The following is a 22,376-nucleotide window of genomic DNA, read 5'->3' on the forward strand; positions in this document are numbered from 1 at the left end:
CCAAGTCTATGCAGTGCATATTGGAGTGCAATAATGACTGGAGGAATGGAACAGCTTTTATATGAGGAGAGATAAAATAGATTGTGTTCTTTAGCTTTAGAAGAAAGACAAACAGATATATAAAAGCCATGGATGCTGTGGAGATATGTATAGAGCACTGTTATGTAGCATTTTTCCAATGCATAACTGAGGGAATCTCTTGACATTTTATTAAGCAGCAAGTTTAAAATAAGCAGCTGGAATTACTTTTTTACTTTTGTGGCAATCGTAGTCATTGATGGTTGTAAAAACCATAAGTGTACGTGGGTTCAGAAAGTAATTGCACAGATTCGTGAAGGGGCAGGTCCACCAGTGGCTGTTAAACATTTCAGCTGAATTCTTAGCAACCTGAAGATGCAGGGTCGGGCAGGGAAAGGTAGACTGCCCGAAAGTGGGGTTTATATCAAGGAGTGGTAGAATTGTATTTGAGCTGTTTCTAAGTATCTGCTACTGACAGCTGCTTGTGGCAGCCTAGTGGCATGGCTCATAACAAACCTTTAGATACTGGATTTTTAAAAACCAGCCCCCTAAACTCAAGCTGTTATAACCCCTGCTTCCCCCTGCCCCCAAAGAAAAAAGAAAGGGAAAAGCACCCAACAAAACAAAACCGCTTGCCCTTCAGTGCCTCACACCGTGCGGCTATATTATGCGCATTACTTGTGACTGCTTGGTTGGAACAGTGCAGATAAGACTGTGTGTCCTGGATTCCGGTTGTTGCTCCACAGTCTCTCTTTATTTTTCAGTAAAACAGTCTTTGGATAAAATAATTAAGAAGTGTGTGGGATAGAGACAGGAACTACGTATCTGGGTGCTCTATTAGTGGTTAATTTTAGGCCCTTAAAACCTTTACAGTGTCTTCTCTTAAATTCAGATGTGTTAGTCACTCAGACTCTTCTGAAAACCCCACTCACCTGGATTGAGTTAAAGATGTTTGTTTGCTGAAATGTTCTAGAAATCTAACATTTTTTAATACACTTTTATGAGTGTGTTTTAAACAGAAGTATGATAGGTGACACAATTCTTTAAAGAGTGCTCAGTGATGGCCTAAATAGATGTCTAACTAAAGTGTGAGTCAAAGTGTTCTTTACTATCCTCATTCTGAAAATTTAAGCCATGGAAGTTATGCCTGCTGAAACTCCGTGCCCTCTTAATGTATATTAGAAGAAAGGGAGTGTATTAAGTCACAAAGCAACCAGGACATCATCAGGCCTGTGCTAAAATTTTAATAGATAATATCCTGGGGATATTTACAAGGGACTTGTTAACTTCTTGACTCATATTCTCCCTTTCCTTTTCAAACCTAGCAAAGGAAGTGCTGCTTATCCTTGAGGACTCCTAACTATAAAAAGTAGAGTAGGTTTGTTTAACTGTTTGAGGTCATGACTGACCAAATGGTCTCGGAAATATACCTTCAACATCTGAATTCCCCTATAAATAAGACATAACTGATTTCTTTTCTCTAACTTAAAATGAATGAAGTGGAAACCCTTAAAATCCTCTTTAGTTTTGGAAAGTGTTAGAAAAAAGTTTACAAATAAGTCCCAACTGAACAGGTTGCTTAATGTTTTCAGATTAAAGTGAATCTTGACAAAAAAATGTAAGAGTGCATGCATGTGTCCAAATTCAGCTCGTCTCAGTGTTGCATTCCCCACAACACTGAAAATCTGAAGATGTGGTTTTACAGTTGAATTAATCAAACTTCCTTTTTGTCAGCTGTAATCATGGTAGCACTGCAAAGAGTCAGTTCAGTTCACTGATCCAGCCTAAACTGAACAGAGCAAAGCAAAGAGATTAAGTTTTTATTTGAATGAATTTGTGGATTTCTCTAATATTGTAGTGGTCACATGAGAAGCTTTGGAAATGCTTGGCCAGCAGCACAGGGAAAGCCATGACCCTCCATTTGAGTAGCCACTTGCAGTTATATTTGCATGAACTGCTAGAGAAACTAACTCTTTTCTAACTCTGATCTCAGGCCAGCCACTTCCACTGAACCATCTACTCTTCACATGAAAGCTTTTTGTGGGAGATTGGAAGAGGAAATTGGATTGCTCTGCACAGCCAGGTGGCCAGGTTAGCTCTGAGAATGGACTATGTTGGAGCTATAACAATCAAAATTTGTACAAAGTGTTTTTCTTACACAATTGGATCCTTTACATATCGCATATCTTTCAAGTCTTGGAGAAAGCTTTTAAGATTTTTGTTCAGTCCCTTGTAGCTAGCCTGATGAATTGGTTCCGCTTGCTCATCTGAGACTGGTTAATACTGCAAAATTGCAATATTAGTATATTCTGTCCTAGTTTATTCACTATTCAGTGTTTTTAATTTGTTTGGAAAATAGTAAATATAAATATTGTAAAGAGCTTTTGCATAGTTTTTCCTAAGTATTTCAACCAATTATGGTCTTCTAAGTTAATGGTGTTTTGGACCAAAGTGTTCACATGATGATAGTAATTCACGTCAAGAAAAAGCGAGCTACATGCTCGTTCTACTTGGAGATTAGAACAGTTCTTCACATATGATGATGAATCTCTTATTGATGTATTGGAATTTAGTTTTTTTGTCTGGGTGACTAGGTAGCATTAATGAAATATGTGAGTCAGCAAACGTGAAAAGTTTGTACAGACCGACTTTTACTGTCTTGTTTGAAAATTTCATATGGTTGAAATATGAAAAGTCTGAATTCAGTTCTTTTTAGTCATTGTGATGTTGTATCTTTGCCGTGGATCAATCTAAGAAATAGCTCATGCATTTACTATCAGTGATCTGAATATGTTTGATTTGTATTTCCCCTTTTATAGTTAATCAAAATCTGTTGTATTTCTTTACTGAGCCATCTTATTTTTTCCTTATAAATTCTAATTTAATGTAATATAAAATTGAGTTGTACTATTAATTTTTTTAACTGCCAGTTGAAAACTGTTTGGCTTGGTAATAATTATTTACAAAAGCTTCCAAATGGAAGAAAAACTGGGCTGTTGTCAAACAGGATTTGATACACATGGAACAGTTAAACAGTAATAAATTGCCTAGTAACTGAGTAATTTCACTCAGATATGTGCCAATCTTGCCTCTACATTGAAAAAGTTTGGAAGAAGAACTGAAGTGATGTTTGAAATTGCTTAATGCTGGAGGTTTATTATAATAACAATAATACTGACTTGGCCTGATCTTTGTACATTTATGGCTTGTTTTTATATCCCAGTGAATGATTTCATGTTCATTTATAATTTTTGTTGTGGGAGAGTTCCCAGAGGGGTGTATAGGAGAAGCACTAAGTGTCTCCAACTCTTTATTACGTCTGCTGGAAGCAACATTGGAATGAGGCATGGAAGGGCCCTAGAGCTGACCTGGGTTGGCTCTGTTAGGAGAAAGTGATTCGGAGTTTTGGATGAAAGCATCGCACTTGAGAGGACAGCCAAATTTTTAACATGGTTGTTTGGCCTGAAGTCAGCAGAAGTATACCTGTGGAAGCAGTCTGTATAGACAGATGCAGCAGCAGCCTTTAAGAATACTGGAGCAGGTCCTATGAGGAAGCGTGATTTATAAATGCTCTTTATAGGAAGAAGTTCATGTTAATAGTTCATTTCCATGGCTTCATAAAATATATTACTCTGAAATGTATTCCTATGCATTATTTTGAGAAAACTGTTTTAGGATCTGCTATGTAAAGACAAAGCTTTCTGTTTGATATTATACTATGTCTGGATTTTTTTTTTTTTTTTTTTTGAAGAAATGTCTTGTACAACTATGCCTTGCTTACAAGACATCGTAGAATGTTTTAATTATGGTGTAGGCACAATAGCAAATGTGTCAAAAATTTTTTTTTTCTTTTTTTGTGGGGGAGGGTGGGTGGGGTTTTTTGGTTTTGTGCTACATCTATAATTACAGAGTGCATCTAATCTCTTAATAAGGAAATAGCTACCTTTAATAACATGAAAGACTTAGTTTTTTGTATTAATTTAATGGCGAGACTGACCTTGTTCATTTGTCAGCCCTTTTGAATGTTGACAAAGAATTCAGCCTTTTCTGAGCACATTGAGGCTGTAGTTTCATGTTAGGTTGGTTTTGTGGTGAAGGTAGTTTACAGCTTGAAGTTGGCACCACTGCCACACTGGAAATTGGATTGGTGAGTTGATCTGGGTTAAAAAGAACGTTGCAAACATAAATGGTTATTTTTAACATGGATCAGCTCATTGAGCTCCCTAAGCTCATATCAGCTGCATGGCTTCATAAGCAGTTGAAGGGAGAATAGTGCACTGTGGCATGAGGACGGGACTGAACAACCAGGAATAGGACAGGGAGGTGAGATTTTCTTGAGTTTTGGTGCTGGAATCAGTATTTCTTAAGACCATGGCCTCAAACTCTTACTATTGACTGCAAAAGGAGATAGATTTGTGTGACTGAACCTAGGATCTAAGAAATGCTGTATGAACTTACAGTAGGATTCCAAGACCCTAAGATTATGAAATTATAATGAACTTGATGGCTGTCCATTCACTAGATCTTTGAACTTCAGAATGATAAAGTAATTTAGTAGTGTGCTTCCTGCTTAGTATTTAACTAAAGGTAACTATACCTTTTCCTGGGATGGATAAATTCAGTGATGATGTAGTAGATGCATCAAAATTGGAGAAAATATTAGAGAGAGAGAGAGCTGAAGAGAGGCTGATCCATCGTTGGCTTGCAGATATATTGGACTAGCGCCATCTTCTGAATGTTTAGTACATTACAGCTTTATGTCATCACTAAGGAAAGGACATTAAAAAATTCAGTTTTGAATGCCAGTAATCATAGTGCTGTATCATATTTGTTTACACTGTGGTGAGTTTATGAAGTAGTTAAATTAAACCAAAATAAAGAATACTTATAGCTGCATTAATAAGAAATTAAGATTTTTTTGTTACACTTTTTTTATTCTATGTCCTATAGGCTAGATCATAAGGAGGCAAATTATTATGTGAAAAAAAGTTATTTATTGAAGTCCAGAAACTTGCTGCTAGTACTTTAACTACATTAATTTAAGGTATTTTTATGTGATTTCTTTAATTCTGATAATATAATTTCATGCCGAATTAAAGAAGGGTCTCTTAAAATTTTTCTGTCAGCAAGCTTTATTTCAGAGTGTTTGAGCAGTCTTTAAAGTTCAGTATAGTAAAGTTTAGAAACTATTACCAAAAGTGTTAATTTGTAATTCTAAAGAGAAATATATTTTTTGAAGTTAGGTTCATAGAAATTCATTCATCCAGATGAATTCATACAAATGTTTGAAAATATATATTGCAGTCATCATAGTATTAAAAACATTCTCATAAGATTATGAATTAAGTAGTTTATACTTTTCATGTACTGCTCTATGAAGAGTAGTGTTATGTTTGTGAGAGAAAATGCAGATTCTAAATAGTGTAACTTTTTTATTGAAAGTGTTGTTGAAACATTGGTAATTTTAAAATGAAGTATCTTTTTAGATTTTTTTGTTCTCTGTGTGTGTGTGTGTGTGTGTGTGTGTGTGTGTGTTTACTATTCTTGAGAAAAATTGTGGATCCAAAAAGTGGAATATTGTATTCATTATTCATAGAAACTTTTTAAGAATGTGAGAAGAAATGCGGCAACTAGAATTTCAGAGTTGCAAAATAATTATTACACATTTTTATGCTGTATTGTTTTTGGGTTATGTTACTTGATTAATAGGATTGCTGTTTCTCTGATATGGTCACCCTAATGCTACTACTGTAGTATGCCTAATTTCATTAGACATTTCATTTTCTAAATGCTGGTGTGTTAGAGTGTGCCTGAGAGAACTAGAATGGCAATCTCTGTAGGATATATTATTGCTGGGCATCCTGGATTATGGTTTGTGTTGAGTAAAGATATGTTTTGCTTTTTCAATGTGGTTCTAGAAAGTAAGTCTTTCCTAACTGCTCTTGTGCTATGCTGGTCACTGTGACTGCTTAGTGATCCTTATAACTGAACTAATATAGCAAGAAAAATCCAACTGGGGATTTTCTTCAGTCCCGACCATTTTCTTGTTTCTCCTTGTCTCCAGGAAATAGCTATTTAAAAAGATGTTTGAGTCCAAACTGACAGCTTTAATTTAATGAGGAAGTGAAACTAATTGCTGTCAAAATTCTTATTGGCACCAAGATTAGAAAGCCTGAACACAAGTGTTAAAGAAGAAGAAAGGTGATTTGGTGCATAAAGAGATAAATTCATGGTTCAGCAGAATTTCATGTGATCTTAGGCAAGGCTTTTAATTTATCTTTTGATACATAATTCATTTTTCCATCTGTAAAAATAAGGATAGTATTTGCCTAATCTACTGGGAAAAGAATCAGTCAGAAAATGATCTGTTAATAACTGCAAAGTGCTTATAAACTGTGGTGATAAGGGCCATGTAAGAATCTGGCTGTCTAGATGAACAGCAACAGTGAACAAACTGTCTTCTTCCCAGGTGTAGCTTGTAATCTTAGGACACATTTCTAATAGGGAAAGTAAAAACTAATTAACCAAAGGTGTGAAATTGAAGTACATTAAAGCTCTGTGTAGATGATGCTTTTGAGAGATAAAGTAGCATTAATTTGCTTTACCTTAAGCTAGGCTGTTTATTCTCCATACCAGTATGCACAAAAGCATTACATACTCTTTCATTCACACCTTCACTTGACTAGTTAAGCTTACCATAAGGGAATGTTTATTCAGGTATGTACACTGCAGACAGTAAACAGAGATACAAGGTAAATTTATCTGTGTGGCAGTCTGTGCTGCTGCACCTAAACTGCTGGTACCCAGATTAGTGCATTTAAAGTTAACTTGGTCATCTCTTTGCTATGGTGCTGTCTGCAGTATAGATGCATCTTTAATGTGCTTAGTCACGTGAATTGCAGGGTGGGGAGAGAGTGACAGGGGTGACACATGGCTTTCATCCTCTCTTGCTTTCTGTGTCTTGATGATATTCTTTTAAAAAACAAAAAGAGGGAGAGTTGTTCCAGTTAAGTGTTAAACCCAAGATAAAATTACAAGGTAACTCAGTTTGTATATTTGTTTTGATACCATCTTCTCTGAACATTCTCTTTGTTTCCACAAACATCTGGATTAGGGGTAGGGATAAGAAGTATAGATGTCTAAAAGAAGGGATCACATTCTAACTATCAGTGTAAGCTTAGTCTGTTTAGTCAAATGATAAATGATTGCAAGAATTTCTGCCAAGAATTTATTGAAAAATGAAAATGGGAAATGTGTAGCTGAGAAAAAAATATTCTTATATTCTTTAACTATCTCTTCAAGCTGTGTAAATCAGTCATCTGTGTCATCCTAATTTTTAAGAGAAGCTTAGGTATATTTTCCTTTTTCTTCAAAAGAAATGTACTTAGATATGTAAAGATGCATGCTGCTTGTATTTGTGAAGGTTAGCATATCTTCTTGAAAAGAACTGTCATCTACCAGGCATTCTGCATGCTTGCTATTAGGCAGGAACCCTGCCACACTGTGTCCGCCACAGTTAGCTGCAGCTGGTGTGCTGAGATCGGGTATTTGTTTCTCACTATGTCTGCTATTTTTTTTTTTTGACTGAAACCTATTTTAAATCTTGGAAATGCCTAACATCATGTCTTCTAAAGATGCACAAGAACCACTATTTTCTCCTAACTTTAGGAAAAAATGCTGTTATCTTTTATAATCTATTTAACAGTATTTGAAAATCTCATTTGATATGGAATGTTTTTATGTAGACAATATAATCTAAAGACTACAGCTACTTCTATAAATACAAATCAAATGAAAGAGTTGTCACGCTATATATATTTTCTTACTATTTCTTGTGTTAGAACAAACTATTTGCCTAAAATCATTAACCTGATTTTATTGTGTGACTTATTCAAGAAGCTCATCATAGCTTTTGTCTCTTTGTATATTATTCTTTTAGAGGAAAGAGAATTCCACATAGGCTTTGTACAAATAAATTGGGGCTCTTAAGAGTGGTATGCATGCAAACAGGCAAGCCTCACTTCACAGTCAAATCTGTTTTCAGCTGAAGAGACTTGGAAATTGCTCACCTTTCATTTCCGATGTTAGGCATAGATTTTCTTGTCTTTTTCTGTTACCCTGCCAGAATTTGTCTCTTGCTTTTGAAAGTGCTCAGGTTGTAAATTTGGCATTCAGAAAGTTTTATTTTTCTCTAATAATTGACATTTTTGATACTTCTAATTTCTTAAAGAGGAGGAAGTGTTACAATGCTTTGTGTAAATTACAGTTGTTTTTAAGCTATCAAAAAAATTTTTTTTTTGGTTTCTGAAATCAATAATTTCCTGTTGTAGCTGGAAATGTTAAGTATAGTTGTTTAAAGAGCTGTACCAGCTATTATTAGTCCTTCTTAGCAAGTCTTCTAATACAATGTTTGATTTGTTACTATATCCTCGTAGGGAAGCATCAGCAGTAGAGTGTACATGACAGTGAGAAAGTAAACACATGCTTGCAATCAAATTAATGTATTTCATCTGTCTTCAACTAATAACAATCTGTCATGCTATCTATCTGAGAAGGGGCATAAACAGTTTATTTTGTGTTTGGAATAACTTCCTGGAGGTAGTTAATGTGACATGTAGTTTGTCTGACATGAGTATAACCAGATCAACACTCTAGATGTTTTCTTGATAACCTAAAAAAATTACTGAGAAAATTTGTACTGGAACTATATTTATATTTCGTTTTGAGCTTCCTTAAATCAGAGTAGTGGCATAGTTTTCAGGACTTCCCATGAAAGAGTGTTCTTTTCTTGGCACTTACACAGTTTTAGTGTGAGAAAAAGATTGAAAGTATTAATAAAAAATTAACTATAAAAATTGCAGTTTGCGCTCTGACATTTAGGTTTGTGTATTCAGCTTCAAAGGAAGTGTGTGCTGTATTAATTTAAAATTAGCAAATCAACTCAAAAAGCTAGGTAAAACACAAAGTCTGATAGTACTACAGAGAAGTGATTTAATGACTACCCAGTGCAATTTGTTGTTAAATTATTGATTATTAATTCTGCATATTTCTAGTTTCTCTTTAACTATGTCAGGTAAAATTATTACTTACACAAAAAGAACTTTCGTGTCCAAATAGAAAATGCAACTTGCTTGAAATTCTAACCCATTCAAATATTCTTTAAAAATTAAGGCTTAATTAAATAGCTCCATAACTTAGTAGGAAAACAGTAGGTTACTGATAAGCTGGGCAATAAAAAACTAGAGTTTTTGTTGTTTTCTTTTTTTTCTATTTTCTTTGGAGTGATGGCAGAAGTAAAGAGAACTGGGTAGTATTGCTTATGGCACTGGAGGCCTGAGAGAGGTTCTTTTTGGCCAGAGCTGTGAGACCTGCCAAACTATGCTCTGTTGAGGTGTTATGAGACAGAGCTCTTTTAACAGGCTAAACGTGATAAACTGGACAGTAAATCCTGCTGCCCTGTGTGCTGCCCTCAGTATGCATCATGATTTCTGCTTTACTCTAAGGAATAGTGGATATTTGGGCACATCTTAGGAAAAATCTCTTTTTTATTCCCTTCTTCATGCACTTTTGCTTATGCATGGCAGAAGCAGAACCTTCACACTCTGACATTAAACTTCATGTTGAACACTATGCTGTCTGAAGATAATACTGGGTAACAATATTGGCTTAAGCACCCTACTAGATATTCAGGTGCTAGAGCTAGATCCGTTCTTAAGAACTCTATCTGAAATTGTAGTAAAAAATAGGATGAAGAAGAAATTATCATGTACAGCCTCCTTTTTTATGACCCTGGAGTATTTTCAGAAGAGAAAATATATACATAATTTTAAGCACATGTAAATCAAATTAATAAATTATTAAAGCATTTTACTTGTCATGTCTGTGTGGGCTAATCGTGATAGCTCATTATTTAAACATTATGTAATTGTATACCTTGTGTGAACAGCTGCAAATACTTTGCAGAAAGATTTATATTTCGTTTTTCACAGCATACTATAAAAGAATATATTTTTGTGCACTACCATAGATTAATATAGATATTTACTCATAAGTTTAAAACTAACCTTAATTATATTAAAATATGAAATTGTTATAATATCCATGATAATTACAAAACTGGATTGTTGTAAATTCATATATGTGTTAATACCAATTTTAGTGGCAAACACTGTAATTATCAATAAAAGGAAAAATTTAGCTTAAACAGGAGAGCTGGCCATTCATGACAGATTACCTCTCGGTTATTATGGTAGCAAACTTTGAGAGTGAAAGGCTATCAGATTTGGGTGGAGAGGCGTCCCTTTAATAAAACTCTGTAGACTATGTCTTTAGTGTTTCTTTTCATGCATGTGGTTTAGAAAAGGGTTAGGTTAGTTATCACTGGTGTAATCATCTGAAATGAATGTATAGTGCCTTATAGTTTACAAGTGTAATCTCAATGATCCAGGAGAAGTGCCAACAAACTATTAAACATTTGCACTGGCTTAACATACATTATGCATGCTACGCTGCTGTTTATGCCACTTAGAACAAGTACTGTCATTATTTTTTCAGCTGCCTGGAAGTACCTGTATGAGCTATATATTCATGTTTCTCCCAGAACTACTGAAAGAAAGATTCGTGCAAAAAAGGATGTTTTCCTACTTTTGAAAACTGTAGTTTTACATGGAGTTCTTCTCCAGTGTTATTATGAAAGAAGAGACTGGCAGTCCTGTGGTGAGGGGAGGTAAATAGCACGAGTAGCAACCTTTACATTCTGCTTAAAAGATGTTCTTGTTCTGTTGGTTTTCTAGCATATGTGCAGTTATTGCTCTGGTAACAGTATATATATATTTTTTAATCAAAATAAACTGTTATCACATTTTTGGGCATTTTGAATGATTATAAAAACAGAGCATTCATCATTTGACTGACTGGTGATACATATTTTAAAATGCTTATGGGCTTGTTTGTACCAGTTGCATTACTCCAGTAAGTTGTTATACATGTTTTATTATTGCCTTTATTTTAAGATGATACAGCTGTGGAATTTGATACCACACTTTATTCCTTGAAGCAAACTCTAGTGATCTAATAATATTTGTTCTAGTTCATTTCATTGAAGTGGGTGAGCTAGACTAGTATTTAAACTGCTTGACTACTGGTTTTCCACATATTTATGGTGTATTAGAATGGAAATGGTCATTTGTCCCTGCACAGTGGTGCTAAGTGACTTGTTCCAAGCCTTTCTTATCTTAGAAAAATGGTACGTACATCTAAATAGCCTAAGAGAAACGAATTTGTCATTAATTTGTTTACCATTAGTAGTTTGTCTCATGTCAACAATAACAGAATTATTCAATCAAGACTGACTAGCTCTTCAACAGCAGTGTGTGCTGAAGTACCCATTTGTGTTTTATCTAGCACTTCCTTGTATCTTTCTAGTCCTGTGCTGCCAGTCAATAAAATAAAATTTCAGTGACTTGCTCTTAATTTCTCTTGTAAAGTTATATAGGCATTTGACTTAGAATAGACTACTTATGCTGAGTCGTAAGTATTTGCTCAGAATTTTTCTCGCTGTTGTATGGGTATATATAGTCTAGCACACAATGCTGCCTTTTCCATTTTAACATAGCATTGTCTATGGACTTTTCACTGCAAATAAGAGTGACGTATAGCAGCATTTCAAAAGATGATGGAATGTTGTCTGTATAAATTAACTGAAGATGTGATCTAATCAGATCTCTCTAGGCCTATCTTAAAACCATTATTTTGTCTCTGTCTTTCTTGAAGTTGCGCTTTTTCTCCGCAGAACTGGCTATAATGGTATTTAAATCTTTTTCCTTCCATGGATTCTACAGTGTTATTCTTGCCTGTTTTTCTTCTCACACCTTCAGGAGCTAGTCTGTTACTAGAAAGAGTATCTGTGGGATTTCTCGGGAGTGCCACAGGTTCTCTCCTTAATTGTTTTCTTTTTTTCCTCACTCGATCTCTGTTTAATCTCCCCTGCAAATTAATATTGAACCCTGTAGGCAGGGGCTTCCAAAGACATGAGAAGCCAGTCTTTTTGCAAGCCTTACCTACTTCTTTTGCCACAGGGGACGCTGGTCTATGCTCGTTTCATCTAGCAGGAGAGATTTGCACTGGGACCTGTCTGACTTGGTAGAAGTCATGTCTGAATTCCAGAAGTTCCTAAACTATTCTTATTTTGCTAGTATCTCTATGGGATACCTATACATATACACATATAGATCTGTTACTTATAGAGAAGCAATTTATCTTGCTAGTTTAACTGAAACCACTCTTCACACCAGACAACCTGAAAGGTGAATGTTTCGTTTGATTCCAAAGAAAGGAAAAGTTAGGCTCTTGATTACTAAGTTAGAAACAAAGCTACAGAAGAGGGAAAATAAGACAATGAATGATAGTTTGAGAGAATATCCTACAATTCTGTTTTTTTTTGTATTGTCTCACAAACTTTTTGGTGCATATTTTGTCTATAAAAATGAAAAAACTGCAACAGCACATGTTGTGGATCCTTCTTATTAGACAGGGACTTCAGAATGGCTTTGGGGATTGAGCATCTCTTTCTGCCCTCATCAGGCTGATCATAGAAACAGTCCTATAACTTATTTCTCTTTCCTTATCTTCATGATGTCCCTCTGCTTCTCCTGATTTCAATTTTAATGTCGTTTATTTAAGTACTCCATTTAATGCAACTGTGACAAGTGGTCCCTGTATAGTCTAGGAATTAGGAATGATGTTGTATTCCTATTACATTTTAACTGTTGTATTCCTTCTACTTTAACTGGTTTTCCTGTTGCTCCCATTTTAAAGACTTTTAGAATTTTAGGAATCATAGATCAAAGAGACATTCTGTAAAATTCACACATTTTGTGGTTGCTTTAGCTTTTCATGAACGCAATACATGATTTTATTAATATAGGTGGCAGAGTTTGTACCTAAGCACTTTATCCAAAATGCCCCTGTGTAACATTTGTCTATTTTAGGGTTCCATTCTTTTTGAATGGTTATCTTTCTTTTTTCAAACTAAAATCTTTGTTCCTCCTTTTGACATTTCCTTGTGGCTGTCTAGCCATCAGTTTAAATTCTACTTGATAAAATGGACCTCTGAATTTTCTTCTGCCATTGTCTTCTTTCACATTCACTTCAGATGAGTAGGGCGGTTGTACCATCTGGTATGTCAACTTCTGTCTGGGCCTTTCTCTAAATTTTCATATTCAGTCTGTGTCCAAGTCTTGCACATTCTTTCTTTGTGACTTTTGATACATCCTATCATGCCCATTATCACAGTTAAAGCTTTGCAAAATTAAGATTTTGCATCTTAATTACTGAAATTCCATTTTCTTGGCAAATGCGATCTTATCTAGTCATTTAAAATATTCTGCAAGATCATTTTCCTGCTTTGTAAAAGCAAATTGTATATATCATTCTCTTCCCCTCCCCCCCCCGTCAAACTTGCTTTGCCTTTAAACTTTTTGTGGCTCATATGCACCCTAGTATCATCCTTTGTCCCAAAATACCTATTCTTGCTGTTAATTGACTCATCATACCAGCCAACTTGGCTAGCTGTTTTTTTTTTTTTCTATGAAGTCCCAGCATTCCTCAAACATCTATTTAGAAAAGCATTTTTCTCCTCCAGATCCCTTCTTAAAGTCTTTTTGCAGTGATGTCTACATAAAAGCTGGACAAGAGTTAATCTCTTGGTGTACTAAGAATTTTGTCTATCCAGCTGACCAACATCAAATATTAAAAAAAAAAAAAAAAAAAAAAAAGTACTGGAGGGTAATTATTTACTGTATTTCAGCTGATCTTCAGTAACTGTCTATGATTGTGCTCTTAGCCTGTGGCAAATGCAAGGTAGTTTGAGTTAGCATAGTCGTCTTTCACTGAGTGCAAACTGCAACTTTTTATAGTTAAATATTTATTAACGCTTGAAACCCCTTTCTTGTACTAAAACTGTGCCCTCTTTCATTGAGGGCTAATGTAACATGAATTGCCTTGCATTTACTGTGGGCTGACAGTGTGCACATGGACAGTTACCTGGCAGTTATCTGGCATAACAGTAACTGTACAGTTCACAGCCGACTGCCCATAATTCAGAAGGCACAAGGTGAAATAGACTCCTAAGTGGGGAGGAGGACTGAAAAATAGTCAAAATTCAGGAATACAATTTCATTTTGATTTTTCGCTTCCAATGTATTAGATTTTAGGTTCTTACGTGCTTTTAATTTCTCTCCTATAGTAAATATAGGCTCCATTGACAATGTATTATTCTTGATATTTCCACAAATTGAAAATAGGAAGCCTTTGGGAATATGATTCCCAATGGGGCAGAGGCATTTTCTTCCTGAAAACTCATCGACCTTTAAGCATGCTCTAGTGTTCTTCTGGTCTCTGCTCTATTTTTCTTGGGGAAGAGAGGTTGAGAGAATTTTTTGCTTGTGTTTATGGACTTACATAAGCATGTGATGGTATTAACAGGGATACAGTGTAAATGGCATCACTTTCTTTTATTATTATGTCTGTATGTATTTAAATGTATTTAAAGTTAGGTATTTAAAGTTAGGATAGAACTGAAGAAATAATGATGTGAAATTTGGAGGTGGGGTTAAGGTTCCTTTAAAAGCTTGACAAATAAAAATAAAGAAAATGTTTTATTTTTCCCTAAATGGTAATCTCACTATTGTATTTTCCAGGCTTCACTTAAAGCTAATATGCGAAGACTAGAAATAATAGTTAAAAATGATATGGCTTAGACAGTATGCTGTATTTTAGTCTGCATTTTGACAGAGGTTCTCTCTTCTGGTAGTTATTTTTAAAAGAAAAAAGTGAAGCAGCTGCTGTATTAACTGTAACAGTTATTTTTTAATGGTTATCGACTTTGGGATTTATCTTAATAAATGTCTTTGTTCTTCCTGTTTTCTGTGAAATGAAATATTCTACCTTCAATATTATGGAAAAACTGTACTATAAACATTAGTGTTAATAGCTTAGTATTTTAGTCCTTCACAAATTAATGCCTGTGGTAACTGGATGATTTTAAGCCTGTTCTTATAAACAAGGCCTTACTGATGTGCAAGGAACAGTAATATGTGGCAAAAACTTCGCATTAACCAAGGTAAGCAGTATAAATGGGGTGTAGGAATCCCCTGTTAGACTAAAAATCTCCAAGAGAAAATCTCTAGAGCCTACAAATTAAAGACCTCCAATATCATTTTAAAATAAAGCCTTTTATGTAGTATGAGAGCATTTTTTCAGCTGATAATCAAATGACACTATTATGCAGGCTTACTAGATTTGCAAATTTACAAGTTTTTACAAGTCAGTTGGGTCCCTTCCTCAGGAAATCAGTTTAAGGTTTTTTTTCCTGTATTTACTCAAAGAGCCTAGTTGTCCTTAAATCCTTCTGAATATATTTGCCTTATAATTTGACGGCATTGAGTCAACACCCTTATAGAAACTGTAATGCAATAAAAAGAGAAACTGTTCAATATAGTTTCCAGTTACCTTAGGATCAGATTTGGAGAAATTGGAACGTAAACAATAAAACCTGTGCAAGACTTCAGTTCCAAGCTGGTTGTAAGCAACCAGTGCTTTTCAATGTAAAATATTGTTTGAAAGTTTTGCTCTACTTCCAATAGGTATATGATGGTAAAAATGAAGACAATGCATGTGACTCTTGAAATAGAGCATTTTACTGTTTTTATGATTTTCTGAACCATGTCTTTGTGGAATTGAAAACTCCATGTACAAATAACTGAACATCAATGTTTCTACTCAGTTCTTTTTTTTTTTTTTAATTTAATGAATATTTTTGCTCTACCATATTCTGCAATAAAATTCTTTATAACTCATTTGCATTTTTTACTTAGAGAAAAATATGTAGATCCAGACATGCTTGGCGAACTCTACTTTTATATTGTAAGAGTCTTTAGATTACACTGAAATATTCATTATATATCATGCTTGCAAACAGAACGCTTGGAATGTAGTTCTGTCTCCGATTTTGTATGTAGTTAGTAGTAAAGTCATTGCAAACTGCTTGTGTGTATCCAAAAAGGCATTTGTCTTTTACTTCGGATATGAACTTATTGCATTTGACCATACAATTTAAATTGTGATTTCATTTTAGTTTTGCAAATAAAATCTGATGTAATGGGTTATTTTTCTTTTGGCAAATGATGATAAAGAGAAAGAAACTTGTATCTGTATACATATATAAAGAAAAAGATTATATCTGATGTGTTTCCAATGAATATTTTCTAAGATAGGTATAAATAAATGGGCTCCATTGTAATAATTTTCCCTTTTTTATACTTATTTTTTAGTTGATTTGGAGCATATGCGCACAGTGAAAGTTGACAAACACCAGCGATTTTGTCAGGAAAACAATTTCAGTAGCCATTTTGTGTCAGCCAAGACAGGAGATTCTGTAAGTAACAAAAATAGTCCTTGTAGATTTCTTTTTTTAGAAATCTATTATTCTGAAATATGATGCAGCAGTTTTGTTGTATTCCACATATCAAACCATTGAGAACTTTGGCTGCTAAAGGTACTTTTTGCTTGCCTGCTTGCATGATAAATGGATCTTTGCATGTATGTATGTATGTATGTCATGTATGTTCTTTATTAATGACGGTGGCTTCTCATCAGATTTGAAGTTTGAGGTATAGATTTTAATATGAAAATGGCCTGGCTTATATATCAGCTTGAGAAATGAGGCCAGTTGGATCTGTTTGCTGTCAGCCTGTAGTTAAATGTATTCCTTTGTTCCAGGTGAAGTTCCATCTATGGACTGTCAATATATAAACTTTCAGTAGTTGAAAAAGTGATGAGACCCTGTTGCAATCAAAATTTTTAATATGGGACCTGAGCAAAGAGAGATACTCCCTCTGTACATTTATTGAAATTTGAATATGCTGCTCTTTGTAATGCTTTGCAGAGCACATTTTTGAACAATCATTTGCCCCTGAGCTATCTGGGATATTTATTGTCGTGGGAAGGGCATTGAAGAAAAGGTTCTTTTTTTCAGCTGACTGTATCAGGCAACTTAAATTACATTGTATTGTTCTGCTTGATATCTTTCACATACTTAATGACTTTGTCACTCCCGATTAAGGAGACTTTTTTTTTTTGATGTTGTTTATGACAATATAATTTTTTTCTATTATTGAATAATAAGACCATGTTCAATTATATGGAAGTATAATTTTGTAACAAAAATGGAATCACTTGTTGTTTTAAGAGCTTTAATGAAAGGTCATTTACTTTTGCAATGGACTGCCTAAGTTTATTAGTTACTGTGTAAAGGTTTAAGAACACTGCCATTACAAATGCAATGAATCATGACTGTCCTTGTAGTTTGTGTTAAATCTGCCGTCATGGATTTTTCTTTAAAAGTTTGAAAATTCTGGGGTTTTATGCTATAAACAGAAGAAAAATGTATCTCATTCGGTGAAGTGTGCATATGAAAAAATGTATTCCTTTTTCACAGAGATAGTCTTTTGGGGAGAATTAGTAATAGGCAAAATAGCAGCTCTTTTAAAAGATTTATCTAGTTAATATTACAAATGATTAATGAATCTATCATGTTTTTGTAATTGGTTCATGAATTACAGCAGCACTCATTTGATATATGTGTGTGTATATATATAGTTTCTGTTTCAATATCTGCTGACAAAAGAAGATATGAGGTATAGTTTACAATAGTTCATTTTTGGTTTCAATATAGACTTGAATTAACTCTTTCACTGTTAATGCTTGCTGGCATTTCAAAATCTTCCAGAGCTCATTTATTTGGGTAGTTGTTCAGGGAAGACAGGGTATTTACTCTAGACAGTGATTTAAAAGGGGGCAATCCGTTGGTACTGTGGATATAGATTAGAAGAGTCTTAAACACTCACTTAAGGTAGATGAGATTATTTGTTTTGTTTAAATCCTATTTTTCCAGCAGGTTCATTTGCAAGCGCTAATTTTTTGTAGCATAGAAAACTAAAGCCCAAATGTCTCCTCAGAGGAGAGTTAAGTTTCATGAAAGACTTACTGTAGCTTAGTGACCTTATTGTCCACCCCACTGCATAACTACAGCACTGAGCTCGTACCTGAGATTTTGTGTACAAAACATCCTCGTGGCAGATAATATAGCTCAGGATACCTCAGAGCCTGGTGTGGGTTAAGTAGATATCTGGAAGAAGTACACCTTCTTGGGACTGTCCTTCTTGCCATGTAGATGCTGGTAGAATAGACTGAGACTAGACCAAGTAGTTAGAGAAATTATTTAGGAAGCTACTGCAGCTTTCAGGTTGTGCCATTAATTACTTGCTTAATTCCAGTTTATGTGTAAGAAGAGATGATAGTGTGAATGACACTTTTTTTTTTTTTTTTCATTGAAAATGACTAAAAGCACTTACATCAGCTTTTCCTTGTGAATGGTAACTGTCATGATGCAAAGCAATGTGTGCTAATGGTTTGGATTGTGAGCTCAGTTGCACAATCATGTAGATAGAAGATGTAGCTTTACAATACAGTGTTCAGCAGCAGTACCAGCTTAAGCAACTCTTCCTTAAAATATATTGTGTTCTTTAATCTGGTTTAAAATGCAGCTGCCTAAACAGTCCGATTGGTGGACTGGGTTGAGATGAAGTGAAGGAATTATTTAAGATAGCATTGCCACCCAATGCTATCTGTCAAACTGTGGCCAAAGTCCAACTCTGCTAGACTGCTGTGTGCCATACAACATCTTGTTGTTTCCCAGCTATTGCTGTTCAGTCTAACACTTAAAATGTTTTGCAAGAATCTTCAGAAAAGATGTATCATTGCTTGGCTTTGGTATTGCTAATCTTTTTTTAAGTGTTTGCAGTAGAGGTTTTGGTGATGTTGATGCACAATTCTGTTGTTCTGAATTTCAAAAACCTTCATCTCTATTGCACAATACACTGGTAAGAATGTTTTTGTACTAAACATTAGTGAATACCCTTATTCATATTTTATGGCACTGAGAGTAGTATTCGAGAGGTGGGTTGTGTAAAAGCTTGTTTAAACTTAGGTCTCTGGAGGCAAGGTAGAAGTGCTGCCTAACAATCTAGCATACTGTTCATTCCTTGTACCATTGTTGAGTTATTTTCTCCATTTTTAAACAAAATTGAATGTACCAGATGAGGTTATTTTCAGATCTGTTTTGCACAGGTCATAATTTTGTGTATCACATTGTTTACAGTTCAAGAATGGTTTGATATATTTGAAAGAACCTTGAGGATGTCTGTTTTTAATCATTTAAATTCAAAAATTTTTTTTCCATAGGTCTTTCTGTGTTTTCAGAGAATTGCTGCTGACATCCTTGGCATCAAATTAAACAAAGCAGAAATGGAACAATCGCAGGTGATTTTCCACAAATACATGCTTTTCTTAAGTATTTTACTTAGTGTGTATATATATAAAAAACTCATTGCAAATTAATAACTTTCCTTTAAAGCAAGCTGCATCTCTTGTTTTGGAGACAGTTATTAACTTTCATAATGGCATTTTTGTATAATCTTTATATGACCAGCGTGGTAAACTTGCTGAAACAAGCATATGTATGTTCAACAAATTAGAAAAAAGGGTAGTTTATGAGCACTGTTTGTTTAAAAATAATTTATAAGAATTTTTTTACGTACTAAAACCTCTCTCTATATCTGCATATACAGGTAGCATGGAAGACACTCTTAAATATACATTACTGTACACTGATATTGGAAATTTTTTTATGATAATTTTGTTCTTTTTAAATTCTTTACACATTTAAAAACAAATTCTATTTTAGAGCACTACAAGTTTAAGTAATAGAGGGCATGAGCTTCTGTGTGTGGAAATGCTGTAAATTGATGTTCATTGTAGGCATTTAGGGGAAAAAATATTATTGTCAATCACACAGTCAGGAATTAACTGTGAAATCCTATGATTGGGCAATCTCAAATTTTAGGTTTTATTGAGAGGTAAGAAGAGAACACAAGTCTTTCCTAAGTAGTGACTGTCTGCCCCAGGGAGGGAATAGTGACTTTTTAAGATTGCTATTTCCTGTCTTATTGTGAGGTGCAAATGAGAAGTGAATCCTATTTTGGTTCAATATACCCATTCTCAACAGCAGCAGACCTGAAGAATCGTACGTTTGGCTGGCTATATGACAACTCCCTGGCTTCTGTAATTATTTTTCCTCACTGTTCCAGTCCCAAATAATTTCCCCCTAAAGCAGTTTCAGAGTTTCTGCCCTTGCATTTCTTATTTTATTCTTTGCGTTATGAGTGTTATCTTGGAGATTTTCTGGTATTTCCTCTGCTGTAAATAAGGGCTGAGAGAGGAGAATATTTCCCAGCAGTAGGTGGGAAGGTCATCTAGGAGGACCTTCTCTATTCTCTTATATTGATTTGTGGTGAGTTAGAGATGTGAATATAGCGATTTTGCTGTGAACACATGGCAAAACCCAGTTGCGTGTCCTGCTTCGAACTGTAGCAGAGTTTTGTTCTGTTATTTTTTTTTATTTTTATTTTTTTAAGATTTCATGCTGTTCAATAATTGTCACATGCAAAATAGCTTTAATGAGAGCAATGTTTTATACCATATTGAATTAGTGGTGAAAAGATATTTTCAGTATTTTTTTAAATTTAAACTGTAACTTAAATTAAAATTAAAATTAAATTAATTAAAATGTGAGTGCTTGCTTACCTGTATCTACCAGAATTGGAAAGCACTTAGTTTATATTAGTGAATGTTAGGAGAACAAAAAGGTGTTAATTGTTCAAATAAGCAACCAAGCAAGAGGTTTTCTAATTAAAACCCCTTTTCCCATACCACCTCCTTCCCTGTTCCTGCTTTTAAAAATAATTTTCCTGCCAAGAAGGCTGTGTGCTTAGGTTTAAACCTAAAGCATTTTACAAACCCAGTTTCAGAAACCTCAGAAAACAAAGATTACACTACTGAGGCAACCCTTACTGTATCGTGACATTTGAGACTACAATACAGTTATTTTAAATTTACTTGTTAAACCAAAAGGTGGCTACGCTAGTGGCTTAGTATCCTGGAATTGCTAGTTGCTACTAATATTAAACAAGTCCCCCAAAATAAGTCAACAGGTTTATTACAAAAAGCAAAACTTCTTATATTCAGCTTGGTCTCCTGCTTCTTGAAACACGCAATAAATATGTAATTTCTGAAAGTGTTTCACCATGGCGATGTTTACAGTCTGTGTTGAAGTGGTCAAATAGAAAACTGTATTGCAAACAGTAAAATGGTGAAGTATACTTAGAGTGCATACCTAACAAGCAAAGTGAAAGAGCTTTGAAAAAACTTCAAATTGTAGGTAGAGAAATACTGCGGGTGTCTTTTCAACACCCTTTCACTACTGAGGCACCATCCATCTATTGTTCTGAGCTGCATAATGACTTGTATATAAATAATTTGTCACATAAAGAGTTCTTTAGTTTTTCTTTGGTTGTTTAACTTGCACTGGAACATCAGTCTTATGTTAGGTCAGTCTGTGTTGTGTGAGAGGAAAAAGAAATCTTTCCTTTTCTGAGAATTCGGGTGAAGGTTTTGGATAGGTATGCAAATATGTTAAGTTAAAAAGAGGATGTGAGAAATGGGACAGCACTCGTGTGGAACATTTGTAGCTTTCTAAAGAAAGCTGCTTCTTTAAATAAGTACCTGTATATAACGCTGAATCAAGAGCTCATAACTTTGTGTCAAATCTATATCAGCTTTAAGTAGACTTCTTTCTACCTTAGTATTATGATTTCAATTCATAATTTTGTTGACCAGCTCATTGGAACATGCAATATGTGGATTAGACAAAGTTGATACTATGCAAATTGTGTTAGCAATAGCCTATAGCTAGATCATTTGCATAAATTAAATAGTTACTGTGGCCCGTGCACACTACTGTTAATGTGAATTCAAGCTGTAGTGGTTTCAAAAGAAAACAGAACCCTAGGCCTGTAAGTGGAGTTGGATAGAACAGGAACTTCATCGTCTTGCCATTCAGGTACAGCAGAAGTCTCTGCGTGGTGAGATGTTGGGCATGTAGCTGAAGAGCGAGATCTGTAAAGCAACTACCAGTCTTTGCAAGGTTCTGCTAATAGAGCATAGTTTCAATCTGTTCTGAACAAGCAAGAATTCTTTGTTAACGGGATAACATTTGCTCCCTTTAAGAGTGCTATCTTGAGTGGGCAGTAGGAATTTCCCAAAATTAAATTGGTGAGAAGCCAATGGGAATTGTTTTGGAATTTCAGTCAGTTAGCAGTATCTGAATGTCCATTGTTGTATGGAAGTGAATTCCCTAGCCCTTGCTTGATATAGTAAAGGGAAAGTCTCTGTGTAAGACA

General features: G+C 34.6%; 1 protein-coding gene across 2 annotated transcripts in view; it reads left to right on the top strand.

Annotated features, from left to right (window-relative positions):
• RAB28 (RAB28, member RAS oncogene family) overlaps positions 1–22,376 on the top strand; it is a 66,579-nt gene that overhangs the window by 39,312 nt on the left and 4,891 nt on the right. For both annotated transcript variants that reach the window (XM_013960090.2, XM_013960091.2), the window contains exons 5-6: positions 16,350–16,453; positions 19,321–19,398. In XM_013960090.2, the coding sequence (XP_013815544.1) occupies positions 16,350–16,453; positions 19,321–19,398 (182 nt within the window). The remainder of the gene's footprint in view (positions 1–16,349; positions 16,454–19,320; positions 19,399–22,376) is intronic.

This window comes from Apteryx mantelli, chromosome 5 (assembly GCF_036417845.1).
Source record: "Apteryx mantelli isolate bAptMan1 chromosome 5, bAptMan1.hap1, whole genome shotgun sequence".
In the NCBI taxonomy this organism is placed as follows: Eukaryota; Metazoa; Chordata; class Aves; order Apterygiformes; family Apterygidae; genus Apteryx; species Apteryx mantelli.